The 23,977-nt window shown below is 39.8% G+C and overlaps 1 protein-coding gene across 1 annotated transcript in view; it reads left to right on the plus strand.

Moving 5' to 3' along the window:
* SHF (Src homology 2 domain containing F) overlaps positions 1 to 23,977 on the plus strand; it is a 338,508-nt gene that overhangs the window by 224,916 nt on the left and 89,615 nt on the right. The window contains exon 4 of the mRNA XM_040413828.1: positions 346 to 504. Coding sequence (XP_040269762.1) covers positions 346 to 504 — 159 coding nt within the window. The remainder of the gene's footprint in view (positions 1 to 345; positions 505 to 23,977) is intronic.

Here is a 23,977-nt window from a genome sequence, read left to right on the forward strand (position 1 = left end):
TGGTATATAACAAAACATCTGTGTGTGTAAACAGCCATCTGACCAATGATTGGTCCAAAAAATCTGTCAGATAATCTGTTGGTGTAATATAGCCTATAGTGGCCAGTGTGAAAACTTGTTTAAATATAGATATTGAAATTAAATAAAAAATAAAAATTAAGTATGGTGTGAAAGAAGTCTTCTGTTTCCACCCTTTTTGTCTCCATAAATTCTGTATGTAGAGTTTTTTTAGTATGTCTTGTGATTGGGACTCACTTTACCTATTCTCAATCTTTATCTGTCTTTGTCCTCTCTTTGTCTTTCTACCGGTCTTCATGTCTCTTCTCCCATTGATGTGGCTATCAGTTGAGATTAAAGTAATCAAAGATCTTCCTTGGCCTCCACCAGTTGGACAGCTGAACAGCAGTACAAACACCCAAGAAAGTGATGTGACCACTTCGTTCTCCCAGCAGCCTCCATCTTCTCCTCACCTAACATCCCAGAACAGCCTTGAAGACGGCAATGGTGGGTTTTTGACTGTGAACACTTAAGCTCACTTTACTTTGTCGCTGTAAAGGTGTCTCTGTGTATATATAACATTGAATTTGCATCTCTACACTCTAGAGGTAAACTGACTGTATTAGGTGCTATTAAATACCAGTGATTGATAATATTTGGTAGAGGAAATTTAGAAAGACCAGCATTTTATATACCGGGCATATTGAAGAAAAAACTGCACTATATGCGGATGATGTTTTATTGTTTCTTGGTGATTTGGATACTGGAGTGGAGGAAGTGATGAAAGTTTGGGACACGTTTGGATATATTTCAGGTTTAAAGATAAATTGGGGTAAATCACTTATAATGACTTTGGGAGATGATCAGAGGAGGATAAACACTGTAATAGGGAAAGAAGATAGTATCTAATATTTGCGGGTTTATATCAGAGCAGAAGTAAATAGGTATATTGAGTTAAATGTTCTTCCTTTGGTGAGTAGATTCAGGTTGAAGACTAATATATGGCATAGGATTCTGATGTCTATGATGAGACTGGTTAATTTGTCGAAGATGATCTTTCTGCCCCAAAATCTCTTTATTGTTCAAAATTCACCTATGGTGATATCTAAGAGTGTATTTAAGGCACTAGATGAAATAGCTAGAGGGTTTATTTGGAGGGGTAGGAAGGGGCGAATTAGAAACGAAATAATACAATTACTTGGGAAGGAAGGTGGATTGGCGTTACCGGATTGGTATATTTACTATTTGGTTGCACAATTTGTTCACATAAATAATTTTGAGATAAATGATATTATAAAGGATGAGTTGTTTAAATTGGGAGACAAGGCAAATTATGATTCAATATTTGAGGTGTTGGAAACAGGGCATTTAAGTAGGAAAAGGGGTAAATTCTGTATTGTTTTTGATTAATAAAATATGGGAGGAGGTTTAAGGTACTATGGCAATATGTTAATTGGGAACAAAAAGGTATAAGTAGGATAAGTCAAATCTTTGAAGGAGGGATAATGAAGGAATTTGGTAAACTGATAAGGGAATATGAGATTTCACATAAGAATTTTTCTAAGTATTTACAGTTGAGGAATGCCATTGGCTCGTCACTTATTCCAGAAAGAAATAAAAACTTATTTACGAATCTGTTAAGGATTAAGAAATTGAGAGGGGCATTAGTGAAAATGTATAAGGGGATATTGAGTGCAAAAAATTATAATCTAATAGTAACTTCAAGAGGAAAATGGAAAAAGGATGTTGGTATAATTGAGGATAAAGTATGGGTTGATATAATTAGGCCCCCTTTGAGAGTGTCCTTTAAGGCTTCCTATAGAATTTTTCAATTTGTGTTATTGCATAGATTGCATTGTTCTCCAGCCCACTTAAAAATAATGGGGGTGAGAGAAACAGATGAGTGCCCCAGGTGCAAAGAAGAACATACAGGGTCAATACATTTGTTATGGAGAAGCCCAAAACTGTTTAGATATTGGTTTGAAATAATTTGCAATAGTTAATAAAGTACATGACTATATAATTAAGAGGGAACCAATTGTATGTATCTTGGGTGGCCTGAGACACTTAAGTATACCAATGAGAACTAAATTAGTGATTGGGAAAGTAATGTTTCAAGCTAGATTACTGATTTAGAAAAAAATGGAAAACAGCAGACCCACCTACATATTTAGAATGGAAAAATGCGCTATAGACTGTATGATGGAAAAAAAAAAAAGTATATATTGAAAATAGGGGAAGAAGGAGTTATACAGGGAGTGCAGAATTATTAGGCAAGTTGTATTTTTGAGGATTCATTTTATTATTGAACAACAACCATGTTCTCAATGAACCCAAAAAACTCATTAATATCAAAGCTGAATATTTTTGGAAGTAGTTTTTAGTTTGTTTTTAGTTTTAGCTATTTTAGGGGGATATCTGTGTGTGCAGGTGACTATTACTGTGCATAATTATTAGGCAACTTAACAAAAAACTAATATATACCCATTTCAATTATTTATTTTTACCAGTGAAACCAATATAACATCTCAACATTCACAAATATACATTTCTGACATTCAAAAACAAAACAAAAACAAATCAGTGACCAATATAGCCACCTTTCTTTACAAGGACACTCAAAAGCCTGCCATCCATGGATTCTGTCAGTGTTTTAATCTGTTCACCATCAACATTGCGTGCAGCAGCAACCACAGCCTCCCAGACACTGTTCAGAGAGGTGTACTGTTTTCCCTCCTTGTAAATCTCACATTTGATGATGGACCACAGGTTCTCAATGGGGTTCAGATCAGGTGAACAAGGAGGCCATGTCATTAGATTTTCTTTTTATACCCTTTCTTGCCAGCCACGCTGTGGAGTACTTGGACGCGTATGATGGAGCATTGTCCTGCATGAAAATCATGTTTTTCTTGAAGGATGCAGACTTCTTCCTGTACCACTGCTTGAAGAAGGTGTCTTCCAGAAACTGGCAGTAGGACTGGGAGTTGAGCTTGACTCCATCCTCAACCCGAAAAGGCCCCACAAGCTCATCTTTGATGATACCAGCCCAAACCAGTATTCCACCTCCACCTTGCTGGCGTCTGAGTCGGACTGGAGCTCTCTGCCCTTTACCAATCCAGCCACGGGCCCATCCATCTGGCCTATCAAGACTCACTCTCATTTCATCAGTCCATAAAAGTCTTGAGATATTTCTTGGCCCAGTCTTGACGTTTCAGCTTGTGTGTCTTGTTCAGTGGTGGTCGTCTTTCAGCCTTTCTTACCTTGCCCATGTCTCTGAGTATTGCACACCTTGTGCTTTTGGGCACTCCAGTGATGTTGCAGCTCTGAAATATGGCCAAACTGGTGGCAAGTGGCATCTTGGCAGCTGCACGCTTGACTTTTCTCAGTTCATGGGCAGTTATTTTGCGCCTTGGTTTTTCCACACGCTTCTTGCGACCCTGTTGACTATTTTGAATGAAACGCTTGATTGTTCGATGATCACGCTTCAGAAGCTTTGCAATTTTAAGAGTGCTGCATCCCTCTGCAAGATATCTCACTATTTTTGACTTTTCTGAGCCTGTCAAGTCCTTCTTTTGACCCATTTTGCCAAAGGAAAGGAAGTTGCCTAATAATTATGCACACCTAATATAGGGTGTTTATGTCATTAGACCACACCCCTTCTTATTACAGAGATGCACATCACCTAATATGCTTAATTGGTAGTAGGCTTTCGAGCCTATACAGCTTGGAGTAAGACAACATGCATAAAGAGGATGATGTGGTCAAAATACTCATTTGCCTAATAATTCTGCACGCAGTGTATTTAAAGTATTGGAAATCATGAATTACCCTGACAGGTTTTTTTATTTTTATTTGCCATGCCTTCCTTGTCTCGAGGGGCGGGCAGGGGGGGGGGGGGGGGTGGGGGAGGGGGAGGGGAAAGGGGAATTTGTTTTATATGTATATTATATTTGATTGTATAAATTCCTAATCTGAGTGAATCAGAAGGGATATTGTTGTTTGGCTTTCATATATATAAAAATGAATAAAAAAACTACCAGTGATTGATAATATTTGGTAGAGAAAATTTTGTAAGATCAGCATTTTGTATACCGGTCATAGTCCAAACTGCTCAGCAGTAACATGTGACAAATTTATTTAGAGGCACAGGCCTTTTAATAAATTTGACCTATCTTTGCCTGTCCATGCGGCAGAAAATAAATTCCATGCCAGCAAAGAGCTGGTGTTGATTTGCGCTATAATTATATTATTTATATTATATTATTATATTATACAGTAGTAAATATATTAGGCCAATGGAGGCCATGTACACCTTTTAAATATGGTGTGAGCAGCTGAAAAAATGGCAAGAGTCGCAAATGAAGCTTTTGCCAACTTTTGTAGCTTTAGTACTCCAATTTTCTGCCGAATAACGATTGATGAATCCACTCTATATGTTTCAAGTTGGTCTTACAAAATTTTAAATGGAATAATTTTTAACTACTTTTATAGGATACAGATTTTTCATTGATGAGTCGTTTAGTTTAGTTTAGTTTAGTTATTTGTCGGACGAATGTGTTTCCTATTTACCACTTTTAGGCAGTGCCCAAAGTATGATGATTCTGAAATCTAAAACGGCACAATAGCCATTATTTACTTAGCTATGTGGAACTTACTATACAATGAAAGATAACTGGCTCCTTTAGGTTTACTGTGGCTGCACAGGTAAAATTCAAGTAATGGTGCTGTATTTCTACCAAAGTGGTATAAGTATACTGGTCTGTTGGACAATACGACAGATGTTACCAGAACATAATTCCCCCAGAACTTTCTTAGCACATGCAGCATTGTCATAAAACATCTGGTACCAGAAAGGTAAATTCAACTGTCCTGCATTTCAGCCCTGACCTTATTGTGAGAACATGGTTGACATACATATAAATATCCTCCATCTTGTGTACTTTGAAGGAGATTACCAACACTTAGACGTTTGCTTGACTGCTTATGATTTCTATTAGGCTAGTGCATAAAATCTTTTCCTCCTCCATCCACCGCAACGAAGAATAATAGACCGTGCACGTACAATTGAACTATAGCTTATGCAGGAACCAAAAGTGGATTGTGCAGCGTCAAAGCAATAAGAGAGAATTCTATATGTAATTTCATAGCAAATCTTATACTCCAGGAAGAAGATATAGCTATTTTATTGCCATCTCTCCCTAAATGGTGCATAGGACAATAAAGAGTATAACACATTTTAGTTGAAATACAGTGTAATGGTATTGTTACCAAAAAGAGTGTCCCCATTAACAGCCCACTGAGACTTGATGGGCTTATGTTTTTCCCAAAAATGTAGAAATATAGCATTTTTTCACTACTCCTGTTTTGAAAAGAGACATATCAAAAGTTAAGATCAGTGGAAGTCTGAGCGCTGAGACCCCCACAATCTCTAGAACTAGGGATCAGATGGGCTCCATAGAAGATTATGTGCCATCTTGATTCAGTCTTTTGCAACAAGGAGAGAGAGTGTGAGAGTGTGCTGCTCTCCCCTTGTCCTAGCGATCATGGGAGTCTTGGTGTTCAGACCCCCACTAATCTAAACTTTTGATATATCTGTATGGCATAGCAAGTTTTTTGAAAATCTAGTAAACCTTTAAGCGGATTTAAAGGGATTTTCCAAGATTTTAATACTGTATCTGATCGGTGGGGGTCCGACACCCTGTATCCCCCCAGTCAGCTGTTCGAGAAGGCAGTGGTGCTCGCAGTAGCGCCACGGTCTTCTCGCAGCTTTTCCTAGGCCAGTGATGACATGTTCATCAGTCACACATGGCCTAGGCGCAGCTTAACCCCATACAAGTTCATGGGGATGAGCGCGATACCAAGCACAGCCACTATAAAATGTGATGTGTCTGGTAAGCTGTGAGAAGGCCCCAGTGCGACAGGGGTCCCGGGTGTTGGCCCCCACCGATCAGATACTGATGACCTATCCCGAGGATAGGTCATCAGTTCTAAAATCTCAGAAAAGCCTTTTAACTGAGACATTTTAAGGTCTTTTTTGAAGACCCAGAATTCTCTCAGGGGGTGACATCTCAACACAGAAGTGTTAGACTTAAAGGGGTTGTGCAATGGGTAGATATTGATGACCAATTGTCAGGAAAGGTCATCAATATCAGATTGGCGTGGATCCGACTCCAGCTGTCCCGCTTTTTGAAGAGGAGACGGCACTCATGCAAATGCTGTTTCCTTTTCAAGATTACACTGCATGTTGTCTCGCTCGTCTTGGCGGTGCAGTGTAATTAGAAGTCCTCATTTGAATAGTATGAGAATTTGTAATTACATTGTGCCGCTGCTACAAGTGACACAATGTGCAGTGTAATCTTAAAGAAGAAAGTAGTGCTCACACAGGTGCTGCCTCCTCTTCAAACAGCTGATCTCTGGGGCTCCTTTAGTCGCACCCTCATCAATTTGATATTGATGATCTATGCTGAGGACATGTCATTAATTTCTACCCACTGCACAATCCCTTAAAAGGTGCACCAAATTTAACAAACATTCTATGATGATTCATAAATTTGGCCCAGCAACACAGGCTCCTGCAAAACTGACTTTGAAAATAATACATCTCTCCCAACAAGTTGAAATTAAAACAAGTCTCTACTAATTGATACACATTTTCATATTTTGTTGTAATGAAGCTAGAACTATTTAACCCCTAAAAATATAGAAAATTGTTTAAATGAGTGCTAAATGTTCACCTGGTGATACTGTAGATAATGTGAAGAAAAGAATATAGATGGAGAAGCAATGTTCTTTAAATGTTCTTCTTTATTTAAAAAATATATATAATAAACGGTCAGCACATTTCTGGGATGGAGCGTCCCCTTCATCAGGACAATCTGATGGTGATACTACCATAGTTCATAAGTAGTTATTTTTCATTTTCACTGTTATACAGCTTTGTGCTGCACCTTTATTTTGATGTTAGGTCTTATTGTGGGCAGAATTACCATGTAAAGGACTACAATTCAGATGATATCTTTATCCTTTCACACACAACAAAGTTCTGATACTAAGAGACCGTTTTGCCCAACATGAGACATCTGTTCTCTTCAGAGACAAAGAGGAGCCAGTGAGCAGTGGAGATATGAGGCATATGATGTGTGATGGTCCCATACATCAAGGAAAGGGGAGTGAAAGAGGGTTGATAACCATACATTCATTATATGGAAGGTAACACAAAGAGATAAACACCAGAAGCTTTGTCATGTGACTTCTTGTGAGACTGGCTTAACCACTTGCTGCTGCACTCAGTGTCAGACTGGCCCACCAGAGTACCAGGCTCTGATACCATAGTGGGCCACAAAGGTCCAGGAGAAAAAATACTTGGGGGACAATAAATCTCCACTAGGGTCTGTTTATTTGAGTCAAAACCTATTAAACTTTATTGATGATGTGGGGGTTGGGCCCTGAGCATAATTTCCTCTGGTGGGCCCAACAAACCCTATTCCGACCCTGGCTGCACTCCCATAGTATTATGCCAAATTCACTTGCATTATGGTGGCAATGATGTGTGGTTAATGGGACTTACACATACATAAAATACCAAGACAGGTTAACATAAAGATAATGTAATATATTCAGTTAATCTTCTTAAGCTCATCCCCTAATTTATACTAACAATTTAAGAATAATCAGTGAAAACACCTTAACTCACACAGGATATAGAAAACAACCTTAAAAGGGGTTCTCCAGCCCTTCAGAGCAATGATCTAACTTTGTAGTTGTACACCTTTATTGTTTGCACATACACAGTGGTTGATCCCCTTAAAGCGCCTGTTCCTGGTACGGCAGATTAGTCCCATTCTATCCTATTCTTGCAAATACCGTAGATGACCTGCTACACTAGAAATAGCCACCTAGGCCTGCCTTGCCTGTATAAACAATGATTGGTGGAGGTTAATCGATCAAACATTGATATTAGTGTCTCTGAAAACTCTTTAATCATCTAGATGAAAATGGAATAAACCCAATTGGTATAGTTTTTGTTTTCCCAAATTGTATGGCAATTGTAGAGGAATCAGATGAATAAAAAAGTGTTTACAGTGCTTTGACTTTAATGAGTCTGTAAAGTCCAATTTGTATGTATTTTCTCAGTTTCTTTCATGCTGAGTAGTAACTAAATAATGCAACATTATTCTTTACAATTAACTTGAAAGCTATAGTTTTACATTACTTAAAGACTTAAGAATTATGGAGGCCAGGGATTTTTATAATTGGCCATTGAGCAACGCTAACAGTTCTAAATAACTGTGTTCTAATATATGAAAAACAGTATTTTCAGCTTTATAATGTTATGGCTGTTCTGTTTTATAACTATGTATTTGGGGATAACTTTTAATACCATTGCAATATGTGTTGACACTATTGCTAGAATTGATACAGATTTTCTATTTGGATTTGAAGGTAGAAAATCCTTAGTGAATTACAGTAGCAGCAAAGCAATTGAGATTTGAACAAATCTCATTCCCACGCTGAGTAAAATTTCCACACAGTCCAGTGTGACTTTTTTTTAAATGTGGCATGTCATTTCCTGTATTGGATTTCAGTTCAATGGGGATAAAACCCAGTTCTAGATTTAGCTGCTGATTTTACCTGCGTCTCTACAAAATTTTCAGGTGCAGAAAATCTTTTACAATATAGTAATTCATACCAATCCTCTAGCGCTCCCATGCTGACTAGTGTTGAGAAAATTGAAGTTCACCAAGTTCACTTAGATTCGAATTTCAGGAAAATTTTTATTAGCCATGAAGCTGAATTTCCTCACGCTTCGTGGTGAAAAATAGATTTTCCCTGTAATGACGGTACAAATAAAAGCAAATCATACAATCTCATTAATATGATCGCGAAGATGCTGTTGCAGCCATCTTGCTTGGAGATCAGATGCCATGATCAGAGATGAAGGCGGCATCTGTGGGGTTTAATGATGGGGGGGGGGGGGTAGGGGGGCTCAATTGCATGAATATTTTATACACAAAAAATAGTGCCATGGTTTCAAATACAGATGTAAAAAGAGAGAAAGTAAAAATAATGTATACAAACAGTAAGATTATAATAAGTGGGAGAAAATACAGTAATAAAGAACGTACTGCCCCAGGAAAAGGAGAAGAAATTAATACCAGTCAGCTCTGCTCTGACTCCCACACCACGGTGTAACAGTTTTACATATTTGACTTTTCTGCAAGGAAGTCTGCAAAAAAATCTAAACCCAAATCTAGACATTTTTATGTGGATTTGTCATGCAGATTTCCTTTTGGCTTTCTCTGGATTTCATGTGGAAATTTTCTTTAGCAAATCCAGTATCTGGGAGTCTACCCTTGCACTGTTTATGGCTGCTTTCTGTGGTCTGCTAGTTGCCATTGGAAACAGCAGTGTCAGACATGTGACCTAGCAGCTTAACTGTAACTATATAAATGTGAATGTACTGCTGTGTGGTGAGAGTAACTAGCATAATTCTCCATTTAGCTGTTGTCAGTAGAGTATAAGACATAATTTCACAAGACGTGTCAACAATGAAGTTTTCTTTTAAGATGGCTATAAGATTAGATATTTGAAGTAGGAGTAAATTAGAGGATTCAGACTCTCTGTATCAGTCTTATATTGTGGAATGAGTGATGATAAATTAACCCAAGTTAACTGTGATATGCAACCATGATCTACTAATTCAAGAGCACATTTGAAATGCAGATATAGAGACTATGAAAATGAAGATGCTAATGAACCGCCATACATTATAGAAATCTTGTTGAGCTCAGGCTGAAGTAAAATTGTCCATGAAGATTTTCATGGAGCAAATTAAATACACTTTTTTAGATGTAAAAGTCAAGCTATGATTTTGGAATCTTTACTATGGTTTGATATTTTCAGATCAATTCAACAGTATAATATAGATAATTAACTTCTCAATGCTGTGCTGCTATGAATTTAAATTATGTTGTAGCTTTATACACGGAAACGGTCTCTTACAATGGATTGTAATTCTAAACAGAATATACCCTATATGGACAAAAGTATTGAGATGCCTACAGGCGCTTTTATGGCATGCCATTCAAAATATGGAGTTGGTCCCCCTTATAGCTAAAACAGCTTCTACAATTTCAGGAAGGCATTCTACAAGATTTCAGACTGTGTATGTGGGAATGTTTGCCCATTCATCCAGAAGAATCTTTGTGAGGTCAGACGCTGATGTTGGACAATGTTGGGAGATCAGAATTCTGTGTGAGCCAGTCAAGGGCTTTTATACCTTATGGACCATGCTTTGTGCATTGGGGCTCAGTCATGCTGGAACACAAAAAGGGCCTTCTCCAAACTGTACTTACATGGTTGGAAGAATACAATTTATTTTAAAATGAATTTGACGATTTGAAAATAAATAGACTTAGGGCTCTTTCACACTTGCGTTATTGTCTTCCGGCATAGAGTTCCGTCGTCGGGACTCTATGCCGGAAGAATACTGATCAGGATTATCCTAATGCATTCTGAATGGAGAGTAATCCGTTCAGGATGCATCAGGATGTCTTCAGTTCCGGTACGGAACGTTTTTTGGCCGGAGAAAATACCGCAGCATGCTGCGCTTTTTGCTCCGGCCAAAAATCCTGAAGACTTGCCGCAAGGCCGGATCCGGGATCAATGCCCATTGAAAGGCATTGATCCGGATCCGGCCTTAAGCTAAACGTCGTTTCGGCGCATTGCCGGACCCGACGTTTAGCTTTTTCTGAATAGTTACCATGGCTACCGGGACGCTAAAGTCCTGACAGCCATGGTAAGTGTAGCGGGGAGCAGGGGAGCAGCATACTTACCGTCCGTGCGGCTCCCCGGGCGCTCCAGAGTGACGTCAGGGCGCCCCAAGCGCTTGGATCACGTGATCACATGGATCACGTCATCCATGCGCATGGGGCGCTCTGACGTCATTCTGGAGCGCCCGGGGAGCCGCACGGACTGTAAGTATACCGCTCCCCCGCTCCCCGCTACTACTATGGCAACCAGGACTTTAATAGCGTCCTGGGTGCCATAGTAACACTGAAAGCATTTGGAAGACGGTTCCGTCTTCAAATGCTTTCAGTACACTTGCGTTGTTACGGATCCGGCAGGCACCTCCGGCAACGGAAGTGCATGCCGGATCCCAACAACGCAAGTGTGAAAGAGGCCTTAAGCAGGCTAAGTGAATACATATATTTACTAAATATGATAAAAATAAATAAAACCGACAAATCACATCCAGAGTAGTAAAAGTAAATAACAATCGCTGAATTATTTTCATATAAATTTAACAAATTTGAGAATAAATAGGCTAAGGCTACTTTCACACTTGCGTTCGGAGCGGATCCGTCTGGTGTCTGCACAGACGGATCTGCTCCTATAATGCAAACAATGGGATCCGTTCAGAACGGATCCGTCTGCATGATCTTTCAGAAAAAATTCTAAGTCTGAAAGTTATTCAGACGGATCCGTCCAGACTTTGCATTGAAAGTCAATGGGGGACTGATCCGTTTGAAATTGCACTATATTGTGTCAACTTCAAACGGATCCGTCCCCATTGACTTACATTGTAAGTCTGGACGGATCTGTTTGGCTCCGCACGGCCAGGCGGACACCTGAACGCTGCAAGCTGCGTTCGGGTGTCCGCCTGCTGAGCGGAACGGAGGTCAAACGGTGCCAGACTGAGGCATTCTGAGCGGATCCGCATCCACTCAGAATGCATTGGGGCCGTACGGATCCGTTCGGGGCCGCTTGTGAGAGCCTTCAAACGGAACTCACAAGCGGAACCCCGAACGCTAGTGTGAAAGTAGCCTTAAGCAGACTAAGTGAATAAATATATTACTAAATGTGATAAGAAATATAAAACATACAAATCACAGAGTAGTAAAAGTAACTCTGTCTATGAAAGAATGAGCTGTTGATGTGGTGGATTTGGTTACTTTTACTGCTCACCACCCCTGCATCAGATAGATAAAACAAACAAGAGTCCTTACAACTTTTGTCGGTCCAACACCACATTTAAAAAACTTTCCAGTGGAACTATAGGGGCCCTCTGCCAAAGCAAAATAAACCCTAAAACTCATTTTTCTTTGTTTTGTTTAATTTGCATGTTCATTTGCATATTCATTCATAGTGCATTGTAATGTGAAACCAAAACACATACATTTGTTGTAATATGTCTTCATTCATTGGTATATTCTTCAATGTAAACCGTTAACCAATAATACTAGTTTAATCATATGGCTTGTCAACAATAAAACTCAGCACCATTAATATATTTATTTATTCATTCATCTTTTAATATACCCAATGTTCTGTTTTTGTTTACACATACCATTTTGGTTTGCAATGTACCTAGCTTTTCTTGATGTTGACATGTATAGTCCTTTTTCTTGAGGACATACACCAGAAGTACATAAAGACCACTTTTTTCAATAAATTCACAAAATACTTCTCTTCTTTCATGGAGGTGTCTTGTAAGTAGGGGATGAGCAAAATAGTCTGTCTTTGTGTCTGTAACATCCACCCATTTGTCCTCCCTCTTCTCTGTCATCCATAGTCCACGCCATTGGAAAGGATGGTTTGATCCTCCCTCTTCTAGTTAGTCTACCTTTTAAATAGTCATGAAGATAAATCTTTGATGTTAGGAAACGTTTTCAACATATTACTTTCTTTCAACTCAAATTTTTTTGGTGCCAATAAAAAAAAAAATCTCCCTCAAAAAGATGAAAAAAAAACAATGCTCAATAAAAAAAAAAGTTATACTCCACCTTCTTATCCTTCAAGCACATGCAGCTCATAGAAACACCCTTATTCTTGGCGTACAGACTTCACACACAACTCTCTTGAACATCCATTAAATTCTTCTCTGCTACAAACTACTCAAAGACTTACCCATTCCTCTTGCCCTGGCAATGAATGATTTATGGCTGAAATAGGGCTCTCAGCTACAAACCCCCTCTGTGAGATATCCCTGAAACTATACAGCCACCCAGCTTTCCTGGAAACACATATACTCCCAGAATTGACAATGATCTCCATTGTCTGTTCTTGCCATTATTGCCAACATCTTCTGATCTTCAATATGTAATCAATGAAAAGCTTATAACAACAAGACAGCATACTCATATACAATAATAAAACATTATTTGTGAAAACTGAACGATGTGCACAATAGTATCACAAATCCCTTAATCATTTGTAATGCCATGTGGTCTTTATAAACTATTATATTATATGTATGATGATAGTGTGTGTGTGTGTGTATATATATATATATATATATATATATATATATATATATATATATTTATATTGTAGAAAGGCGCAAGGGTCCGTCATTGATGGAAGGTATGTGTCACTGAAATTCCTGGCCTCGGTGACGTAAGAGCCAGTAGTTTTAAGTGTCAGCGGCAGCTAGTGCTGACTGACACGGTTTTGTTGTTAGTATGGCTGTAAAGCCGATCCGGCCGGCGTTTACTGGGAGTAGCCAAAGTGCTGGGTGGGTGGCTGCTCCTCACACTCCAGGCTGGGTCTTTTTTGGCCTATATAAAACCCAGCCAGCAGTTTCAGCTGGGTGTGGTTTATCCTCCATCTGACAGAGAAGCTGTGGAGTCTGTGTTTTGGGACATGTGAATTTGTGCCGTGCTAAAGGGCTGAGAGCCACATGCCGGGAAACAGGCCCCTAAAGCCTGCTGTGGACTGCGGGTGGAAAACTGCTAACCAGGTGAAAATTTTGTTCTATGGACATTGCATGGTGTGAACAAACACCAAGACTGTGAACAATCATTTTGTTTTTCCCTATGTGTGAATAAACACTGAACTGTTTAAGTTAAAGACGTTGTGATTGCCTCTATACTGCGTCTGCTAGCCTGTATACCAGAGCAAAACCCCACAATATATCCCCCACCCCTTGGTGTTTTTAATCAGAGTAACAATGGAGCTGGACCCTCCATGTTAGAGTAGGTCCCACCTGATAAGAAGCTACCTTGTCGTCTGGTAGGTGGGCCCGACATATGTTTGATCAATAATATGCTCTAAGAGCTTCTTCCGTAAGTATTGGCGTCATGCATTTGACCCTGTTCACACATTCACCTGTTCGCTCAGTCTTAGTGGATTTAGTGGTGTGCTGCTGCTTTATTTGTTTGCTGTATTATTGCCGGGTAGCTTGCACCTGCGATCTGTCTCAGGAGGTGCTGTTCCGGTTTTTTTGTTTATTTATTTATATATATATATATATATATGTGTGTGTGTGTGTGTGTAAAGAGAGAGAGAAACCTGGTGTAAAACTGTGTGTATGCCATGACTGAAAGACCTACAAGCTTCTATTGGCTAATAAGGCTCATGTGTCCATGTGTATGGCAGTTACAATATGAATAAAGAACCTGTAAGCTTCTATTGTCTAATAGGGGTCCATTATTTGTGTATATGGCAGTTTTTATATGAGTGAAGAACCTGCAAGCTCGTATTGGCTAATATATTTTTTGGGAATATCTGAAGAATGGTCTGCCCTATTTATACTATAAACAATGAGCATATTCATTTGCCTAAATCCCACTTCTGTTTTAACATGAATTTGATGATATGAAAATAAATAAGCTTAAGCAGGCTAAGTGAATAGATATATTTACTAAATCTAATATACACTCACCTAAAGAATTATTAGGAACACCTGTTCTATTTCTCATTAATGCAATTATCTAGTCAACCAATCACATGGCAGTTGCTTCAATGCATTTAGGGGGGTGGTCCTGGTCAAGACAATCTCCTGAACTCCAAACTGAATGTCAGAATGGGAAAGAAAGGTGATTTAAGCAATTTTGAGCGTGGCATGGTTGTTGGTGCCAGACTGGCCGGTCTGAGTATTTCACAATCTGCTCAGTTACTGGGATTTTCACGCACAACCATTTCTAGGGTTTACAAAGAATGGTGTGAAAAGAGAAAAACATCCAGTATGCGGCAGTCCTGTGGGCAAAAATGCCTTGTGGATGCTAGAGGTCAGAGGAGAATGGGCCGACTGATTCAAGCTGATAGAAGAGCAACGTTGACTGAAATAACCACTTGTTACAACCGAGGTATGCAGCAAAGCATTTGTGAAGCCACAACACGCACAACCTTGAGGCGGATGGGCTAGAACAGCAGAAGACCACACCGGGTACACCTCATCTCCACTACAAATAGGAAAAAGAGGCTACAATTTGCACGAGCTCACCAAAATTGGACTGTTGAAGACTGGAAAAATGTTGCCTGGTCTAATGAGTCTCGATTTCTGTTGAGACATTCAAATGGGAGTCCGAATTTGGCGTAAACAGAATGAGAACATGTATCCATCCTCTGATGGCTACTTCCAGCAGGATAATGCACCATGTCACAAAGCTCGAATCATTTCAAATTGGTTTCTTGAACATGACAATGAGTTCACTGTACTAAAATGGCCCCCACAGTCACCAGATCTCAACCCAATAGAGCATCTTTGGGATGTGGTGGAACGGGAGCTTCGTGCCCTGGATGTGCATCCCTCAAATCTCCATCAACTGCAAGATGCTATCCTATCAATATGGGCCAACATTTCTAAAGAATGCTATCAGCACCTTGTTGAATCAATGCCACGTAGAATTATGGCAGTTCTGAAGGCAAAAGGGGGTCCAACACCGTATTAGTATGGTGTTCCTAATAATTTTTTAGGTGAGTGTATGTCAAGCAGACTACTGGTGTATTACTAATGCACTTCTGGGATTGTCAGTTTCATTAAAAACCTGTACAAATCCGTAAAGGTTGTGATGCTATTTATCTTATAAAATTATCTTCTAAAACTATCGGTTAAAGGGACACTGACAGGCGAAATCAGCATATATAGTTAGATATATCACATTACAGGTCTTATAGAGTCTTTTAAAAGCATATAACTATCCCCCCTGTCCATCTTTATAAAGAGCGAAATATAAAGTTTTATAACCTGCTTCTCCGTTCAGCAATCTGCCCAAGGGGCGGCGTTTCATGTGAAAATGCGCCCAGCCAGCCTTCCCAACTGCCGTTCTTAAGCCCCGCCCAGCTCATCATTATTCACTTCGCTGGGCGGCGGCTAGAACTCTCCCCAGTCCCGATCCTGCGCAATTCAATCCTCCCGGCATCGTTCATGCCCAATCTTCTGCGCCTGCGTACACACACCAGCCTGCGTCTTCGAGGCAGCTGCAGCCTCAGCCATGCACTGTTCAGAGCTGCTCACTCACATCATATAAGGGGTTAATTATAGTGCGTCCGACGGCACGGCGGGGCGCAGAAGATTGGGCATGAACGATGCCCGGAGGATTGAATTGCGCAGAATCGGGACTGGGGAGAGTTCTAGCCGCCGCCCAGCGAAGTGAATAATGATGAGCTGGGCGGGGCTTAAGAACGGCAGTTGGGAAGGCTGGCTGGGCGCATTTTCACATGAAACGCCGCCCCTTGGGCAGATTGCTGAACGGAGAAGCAGGTTATAAAACTTTATATTTCGCTCTTTATAAGGTGGACAGGGGGGATAGTTATATGCTTTTAAAAGACTCTATAAGACCTGTAATGTGATATATCTAACTATATATGCTGATTTCGCCTGTCAGTGTCCCTTTAAGCTTTCAGAATAAGCTATTGTATGTATATATGATAATACCATATCTGGCCATTCCTCTCTGGAGGCTCCATTGTCAGTTTTCCTTGAGCTACCGGTCGGAGACTAATTGCTATATCTTCCACGCGCAGTACATACAGAGAAGAGGAGGTCCTGCTCCCCTGTATCTCTGTAGCACAACCATCAGAAGCAGTAGCAGCATGGAGGACATTATTCTTCAGTCCTGGGCAGGGTAGCTGGGAATCCCACACTGGAGTAAGATATAAATTTTGCTAGAGCTAACAGCAGTATCACCATGTGTCTTTGCCCCTGTTTTTCTCCAGAAACTTACTTCTCCTCTTCTCTCCTCCATAGACTTTTATAGAGAGCACGCAACCTAATCTCTCAGAGAGCTGATATCTCTCACATTTTAGCTGTGAACTGTAGGTGAATGATCACTTCAGGAGGCAGCATAATAGAAAAGAATTGGCTCATAAGTAGAGAAAGAATCATTTTTTTTTGTATTTGCACATATAACACATTTCTTATATTTGCCTGTACTATTGATTTATGCAAAGTTTGATGAAACGGCGGTGCCTGAAAGTTTGATGAAACGACAGTGCCTGTTTAAGGCCGCATGCCTATGGCCATATTATGCACCTGTGTTGTACAGATCTTTAATACAATATACATAGAAATGTATGGGCCCATATTGTTCTGTTATTTGTTGCTACAGTGTCTTGTAGTATTTTTGTGGCTTTCTTTTTCTTAGGTCAAAGCACTAAGAAAGGTTGTCCAGCTTTTTAACAGTTTTTTGGTCACCCCATTATTGGTTGACCTGTGGAGGGAAACATACTTACCTGCTCCTCACCACTTAGTTCTAACTCCTTTGGGTCACCACTGCGCTCTGTTACCTGCTTGTCAACTTTTGGAATGGAGGAAGTCATGTGTGCCACTGTAGCCAATGACTGGCCACAGCAGCAAAGTTTGTCCTAAGCGACACATCACTGTGTTAATCAGGTTGGGTAGGGTGGGGGGGTGACCAAAAAGCTGGACATCCCATTAAAGTATATGCGTTGTAGCATTGTGGTTGGTCAGTGGAGATTCTTTTTGATAGTGCAGCATTTCTGGTGATAGTGTTTTTTATGGCTTCCCCTTTCCAGGACTTGGAAAACACCAGAAAAACATAGGTTTAAGATGTTTTTAAATGAACCCCCCCACCACCACAAAAAAATGCTTGAAATTCATGGCATTCATCAAAAATACAGAAAAAAATGGTATCGTCATAAAGGGGCACTATACTGTCTGTCGCCATTCAGGCTATGCCACTTGTTTGAAGCCTAGAGGTTTATATGTTAGGAGACCAAAGTGAAGGGTTTACAGATTTAATGCCATTCTGCTTATGGTGACCACCTTTTCCCACAAATCTTACACCACCTGCAGCTCTTTTCTGTCTCACACATGTTCATTTGTAATACTGAGGATTTGAACTCCAGCAAAGATAAAAAAAAATAAAAAAAAGTAAAAAATGATAAGATGTCCCATGAGAATACACTTGACATTGATTGTAGCTGTGACAGATGCCCTTATTCTTTGCTGCAGACCTCTTGCTTTGGGACTTGTGCTGCTGGCAGAGCTCTGCTGTAAAGTCTGATTAGCCAATTAGATGAGATTCTTAGCTTTGCCTAATTCATGAACCACAAAGCCGTCATGATTTCCATAATGAAAATGCAGTTGCTGTGATTTACAATTCAAACAAATGAATAGCAGTATAGCAAGTGATGTGTCAGTGGGGGCAGCAAGCTGTGCGGCTAAATACATTTTTCTGCATTTTCAGGGCCCCTAATTATTGTGGAAGTAAATTCCCAGTTCCTATTGCTTGTTTGTAGTAGAGCTTCTATTTGAGGGAAATTTGAAGTCTACGTGGATTTATCTCTGCTTTTCTCTGCCTGTTCTAAAAACTGCATTTCTTTCAGAACCTGTGACAATATTCCCTGCTGGAGAAGTTCTGAGGCATCTCATTCTGTGGAAAAGATTACCCTTACCTATTGTGTTATTGTTTTAGACAAAACAAAGGTCTCAACTTCTTCCAGGAAAACAGATATGCAGATATTCATGTTTTTCTTGCATTTTGGATTAATAGCTCTGTGGTTTAAAAACCCCTATAATATTTCCCATTGTGATGTATACTAATGATGGGACTTGTTAAACCATTTGAGGTTTTCTGATGTGACTAAAGGTTGATGTACAACATATTGGGCCTTAGATTCGTTAAAAAGGCTCTCCAGTTTAACAAATATTCTTCCCACACTCCAGCCCCCCCCCCAAACCCCTGTGTGTGTTATCGCCAAACCTATGACTAGCTGCATGCTCACCTGCTTCCTGCTGCTCTGTTTAGGCTCTATCGGTCAACTGCTGCATTCACGTGGTGCCAGTACACACTTGTAATCTTCTGCCACGGACAGGGGCCATGTGTACCACTTGAGCCAAGAGTGACTTGTCCGCAAAGTGCCACCTTACTGGGTCATATGGCTCATGGGGGACACGTCACTGCTGCAGCCAGTCATTTGCTGCAGCGGTGTACGTGACCCTCGTCCATGTCAGGACCAGAGCACAACAAATACAGTAGTGGACGGAAGAATCTGGAACTCAGTGGTAGGGAGCAGGTAAGGTGGAGGTGACAAAAATGTGTTAAAAAGTTTGAGAACCCTTTTTTAGGTTAGTTTCGCACTAGCGCTAAAATGATCCAGCAGGCCGCTCTGGCAGAGGAACAGCCTGCCAGTGTTCATTGCATCCGGCATAGCCGGAAGGAGCTGGAGCACCGCCAGGCCCCATTGACTGTATTGGGACCCAGCAGGGATCCGGCCGTTTTCCGGCATTAGTGCCAAGATTCGGCCGGACAAATATCACTGCAACGTGTCAGCCACATGCAACAGGTCAGACAGTTTCATAGGTACAACTCTTGAAGTGCAACTTGAATATTTCTGGTCAACCTTTGTATGGTTGAAGCTAAGACAACATATCGGCACATAGCATCATTGTATTCTCCCACGGCCTCTTCATGTGCTAATAAAAATGAGTTATTCTGATACCATGTGGTGGTGATCTAAGAATGGTCTATGGCCCACTTTACACCAGTGATATGTCAGCATCTGTAGTGTAGGTGACAGAAATCACCAAGTAGTCTTGGCCTTCTGTTGGAGCTGTACATAGGTTTCTGTCCTGCAGCAGCAATTTATTATTTTTCATATACTGTACTCTAACAGGTTGCAGATCTCTTAAGTGTAGTGGAATAAATAATATATATACATATAAAACTGCAGGACTGAGATGGAGTAATTGTAACTCTCCGGGGAGGCCACGTTGAAGCTTTGGTATAAAGTTTTGTTTATTCTTTTCATGATGGTTCTTTTTTATCTTTTCTTGCTTACATAACACTGAAAGAAAGTCCTAAAAAAGTAATTGAATGGCTACACTTCAGCTATTTATTATAGGTATTTTATTAAGCCAGTGAAGGTGCTATTTTCCCATTCACTGAAATTTTTATAGAACACATTATTTTCAATGAAGCAAAAGCTTTCATTAAATAGGCGACAGTGAGATCCTGGGGAGATAACTGTACCAACCAGCTGGATTGTATCATGCCCAACATATAACAGCACCTGCTGCATGAATCTGACCAGATGTACTGCTATCTAGACGCAGAATTACTGTTTTGGGTTGTACAGAATATGCAATGTATAAACCTTATAACTGAGGCACACTTATCTGGACTGATAGGAGGCATGGATGAAATCATATCTCTAAATGGTCTTCTTGTAGTCCTGAAATTTATAACGTAAGGGCCACTTTCCAACTGCTAGCTTAATTAGACTTTGTGACCTGGCTAGGACAGCTGTTCCCTCTCTGTAATGTGAGGACAGCTGTTCCCTCTAATTGATTTGACATCCACTTTGAGCACTAAGCGGCAAATTTCATGTCAAGTACACTGCTCATTTCAAAAATAGTTAATTTCATATTCAACTCTGATAACTTAAAATACTTGTTAAGGGTGGGATCTCATACAGTTTTTTGTGTTTGACAACTTTTCAAACCTTTTTTTTAAGTTGTTGTTTTTTTAAGGTTGCTTGGTCACTTGAAAGTTTATACTGCATTATGCTACATTCAACTTTTTTTTTTTCAAATGCCTTTGCTGTATTTTGTTCTTTATTTTTCTGGAATTTTTACGATAGGATTCTCTATGCAATTTGAAAAGTGTCAGAAAAATAAAACAGGGAAAATGCAATGAAAACACATCAAAAAATGCTGTGGCGTTTTTCACAAGCAAAAAAAAAATGCAAAAAAATATGTGAATAAATATTAAAGCATCCTCTCAAGATTGGGGCTAGTTTACATAACTACATGTGTCGAATGACAGCAAGTTGCAGGCAAGTCACATATATGATGTGAGTTACATTAAAGTCAATGAAGTAAAAGTCGCATGCGACACAAAATCCATCAGGTCTGCATTTATGTGACTTTCGAACAGGTATTTTGTGGGAATTTTTCAGCACTTTTTAGTGTCTTTTTTTGTCTCCTTTTTTTTGCCTAATGGCATTCTTTTTGTTAAAGTTGGTGGTGTTTTGGGTGTCTACTCACTGAAAAAGGATCTACAGACTATATCAGGGGTGGCCAACCTTACATACACAAAGAGCCTAAAAAAAAAAGTATGACTACCAGGAGCCACAGGCTATACATTTACACACAGTTACCGTATTTTTCGCCCTACAAGATGCACCTAGGTTTTAACAAAGAAAAATAAGATTAAAAAAATATATTTTTCATCTGATCTGAGGTCTGCTAAAAATATTTTTTCTTATTGTTCACTAACAGAGAAAAAAATAAAAAATATATTTTTCATCAGACCTCAGATCAGACTCCTAAATCAGATCCCCAATCCTTATCTGACCTACAATAAGATCCCCAAACCTCATCAGACTCCAAATCAAACCCCCAAAATCAGACCCCCAATGCTTGGATCAGACAACACAAATCAGACTCCCAGTGTCAGACCCTCGGTGCTCAGATCTCCCCCACATGCTCAAAACCCCCCCCCACACCTCATGCTCAGATCTCCCCCCTTCTCAGACCTGACCAACCCATGCTCAAACAAGACCGCCATGCTCAGATCTGCCCCCCATGCTCAAATCTGAAACTTCATGCTCAGATCAGACCCTCATTGCCCAGATCAGCCCCCCCCCCCCCCCATGCTCAGATCAGACCCACATTCTCAGTTCTATCATTTAAAAAAAATCTCTTCCCTCTCCTGATCAGGCACTGGGCTCCTGCTCGTTCGGGCACCTGCTACTCTGCAGGTCTGACATGCTCTCCACTGTCACCTGATGAGCACAACGTCAGGTCACGTGTCTCCACGTACTGCGTTCTTACACTGTGTGCATCAGGACGTAGTGGAGAGTGAGCTGGAGCTGCAAAGTAGTTACAGTGCCTGATCAGGAAAAGAGATCTGAGCATGGGGTGGAGAGTGCTTCCTGGCTTCACAGCTAGAGCCTCACTTGAAGAAGCAAAGAGCCACAGGTTGGCCACCCCTGGACTATATGCATAACTTTTGCTAAATATGAATAAGACTGTGTAACAACACAGCAACACTAGCAAAAAAATAAATAAAGATAGATAGATTTAATGTCTTATGTAGATGACTAGCCAGAGATCACCTTACTCACAGTTGCCTAATGGCAGGTTTACACAGGGCAATTGTTGGGTTGATTATCAGGAACGAACGTTAGTACGAATGCTTGTTACCAATAATTGCCACCGATTACCTGATGCACGAGCAAAACACTCATTCATCACGTAAAAATATTGTTCACACGGACACACCTATATCATCAGTTCTGGACAGCGGAACAGTGATCTGGTGCCAAAAAACAATGAATCTGTGAGGCGACGAGCAATTGCAGTATTTGATAATTGCCTGCTCGGTTGGTTAAGGTTTATTACTTCAGAAAAATGATGAACCATATCTCTGGGGTTTTTGTTAACATGCTTCAACACCTTGACATTGTTTTTTGGTGTTCTCCTTCTCTATAGCTGAGAAAATAATATCCACTCATTTGTTTAACCCCTTAAGGACTCAGCCCTATTTCACCTTAAGGACCAGGCCATTTTTTGCAAATCTGACCAGTGTCACTTTAAGTGCTAATAACTTTAAAACGCTTTAACTTATCCAGGCCATTCTGAGATAATTATTTTTATCACATATTGTATGTACCTCATGACACTGGTAAAATGAAGTAAAAAAAAATCATTTTTATTTATAAAAAAATACCAAATTTACCCAAATTTTTTAAAACATTGCAAATTTCCAAGTTTCAATTTCTCTACTTCTAAAATACATAGTAATACCTCCAAAAATTATTACTTTACATTCACCATATGTCTACTTCATGTTTGGATCATTTTGGGAATGATATTAAATTTTTTGGGGATATTACAAGGCTTAGAAGTTTAGAAGCAAATCTTGGAATTTTTCAGAAATTTTCAAAAACCCAATTTTTAGGGACCAGTTCAGGTCTGAAGTCACTTTGCGAGGCTTACATAATATAAACAACCCAAAAATGACCCCATTCTATAAACTACACCCCTCAAGGTATTCAAAACTGATATTACAAACATAGTTAGCCCTTTAGGTGTTCCACAAGAATTAATGGAAAATAGAATACAATTTCACTTTTTTGGCAGATTTTCAATTTTAATAATTTTTTTCTGGTTACAAAGCAAGGGTTAACAGCCAAACCAAACTCAATATTTATGGCCCTGATTCTGTAGTTTACAGAAACACCCTATATGTGGTCGTAAATCGCTGTACGGGTACACGGCAGGGCGCAGAAGGAAAGGAATGCCGTACGGTTTTTGGAAGGCAGATTTTGCTGGACTGTTTTTTTTTACACCATGTCCCATTTGAAGCCCCCCTGATGCACCGCTAGAGTAGAAACTCCAAAAAAGTGGCCCCATTTTAGAAACTATGGGATAGGGTGGCAGTATTGTTGGTACTAGTTTAGGGTACATATTTTTGGTTGCTCTATATTACACTTTTTGTAATGCAAGATAACAAGAAATAGCTGTTTTGGCACCGTTTTTATTTTTTGTTATTTAAAACATTCATCTGACAGGTTACATCATGTGATATTTTTATAGACCAGGTTGTCACGGATGCGAAGATACCTAATATGTATACTTTTTTTTACACAATGATTTCATTTTTGAAGCAAAAAAAATCATGTTTTAGTGTTTCCATAGTCTGAGAGCCATAATTTTTTCAGTTTTTGGGCGATTACCTTGGGTAGGGTATGGTTTTTGCGGGATGAGATGACGGTTTTATTGGCA

This window comes from Bufo bufo, chromosome 1 (assembly GCF_905171765.1).
Source record: "Bufo bufo chromosome 1, aBufBuf1.1, whole genome shotgun sequence".
NCBI classification, from domain to species: Eukaryota; Metazoa; Chordata; class Amphibia; order Anura; family Bufonidae; genus Bufo; species Bufo bufo.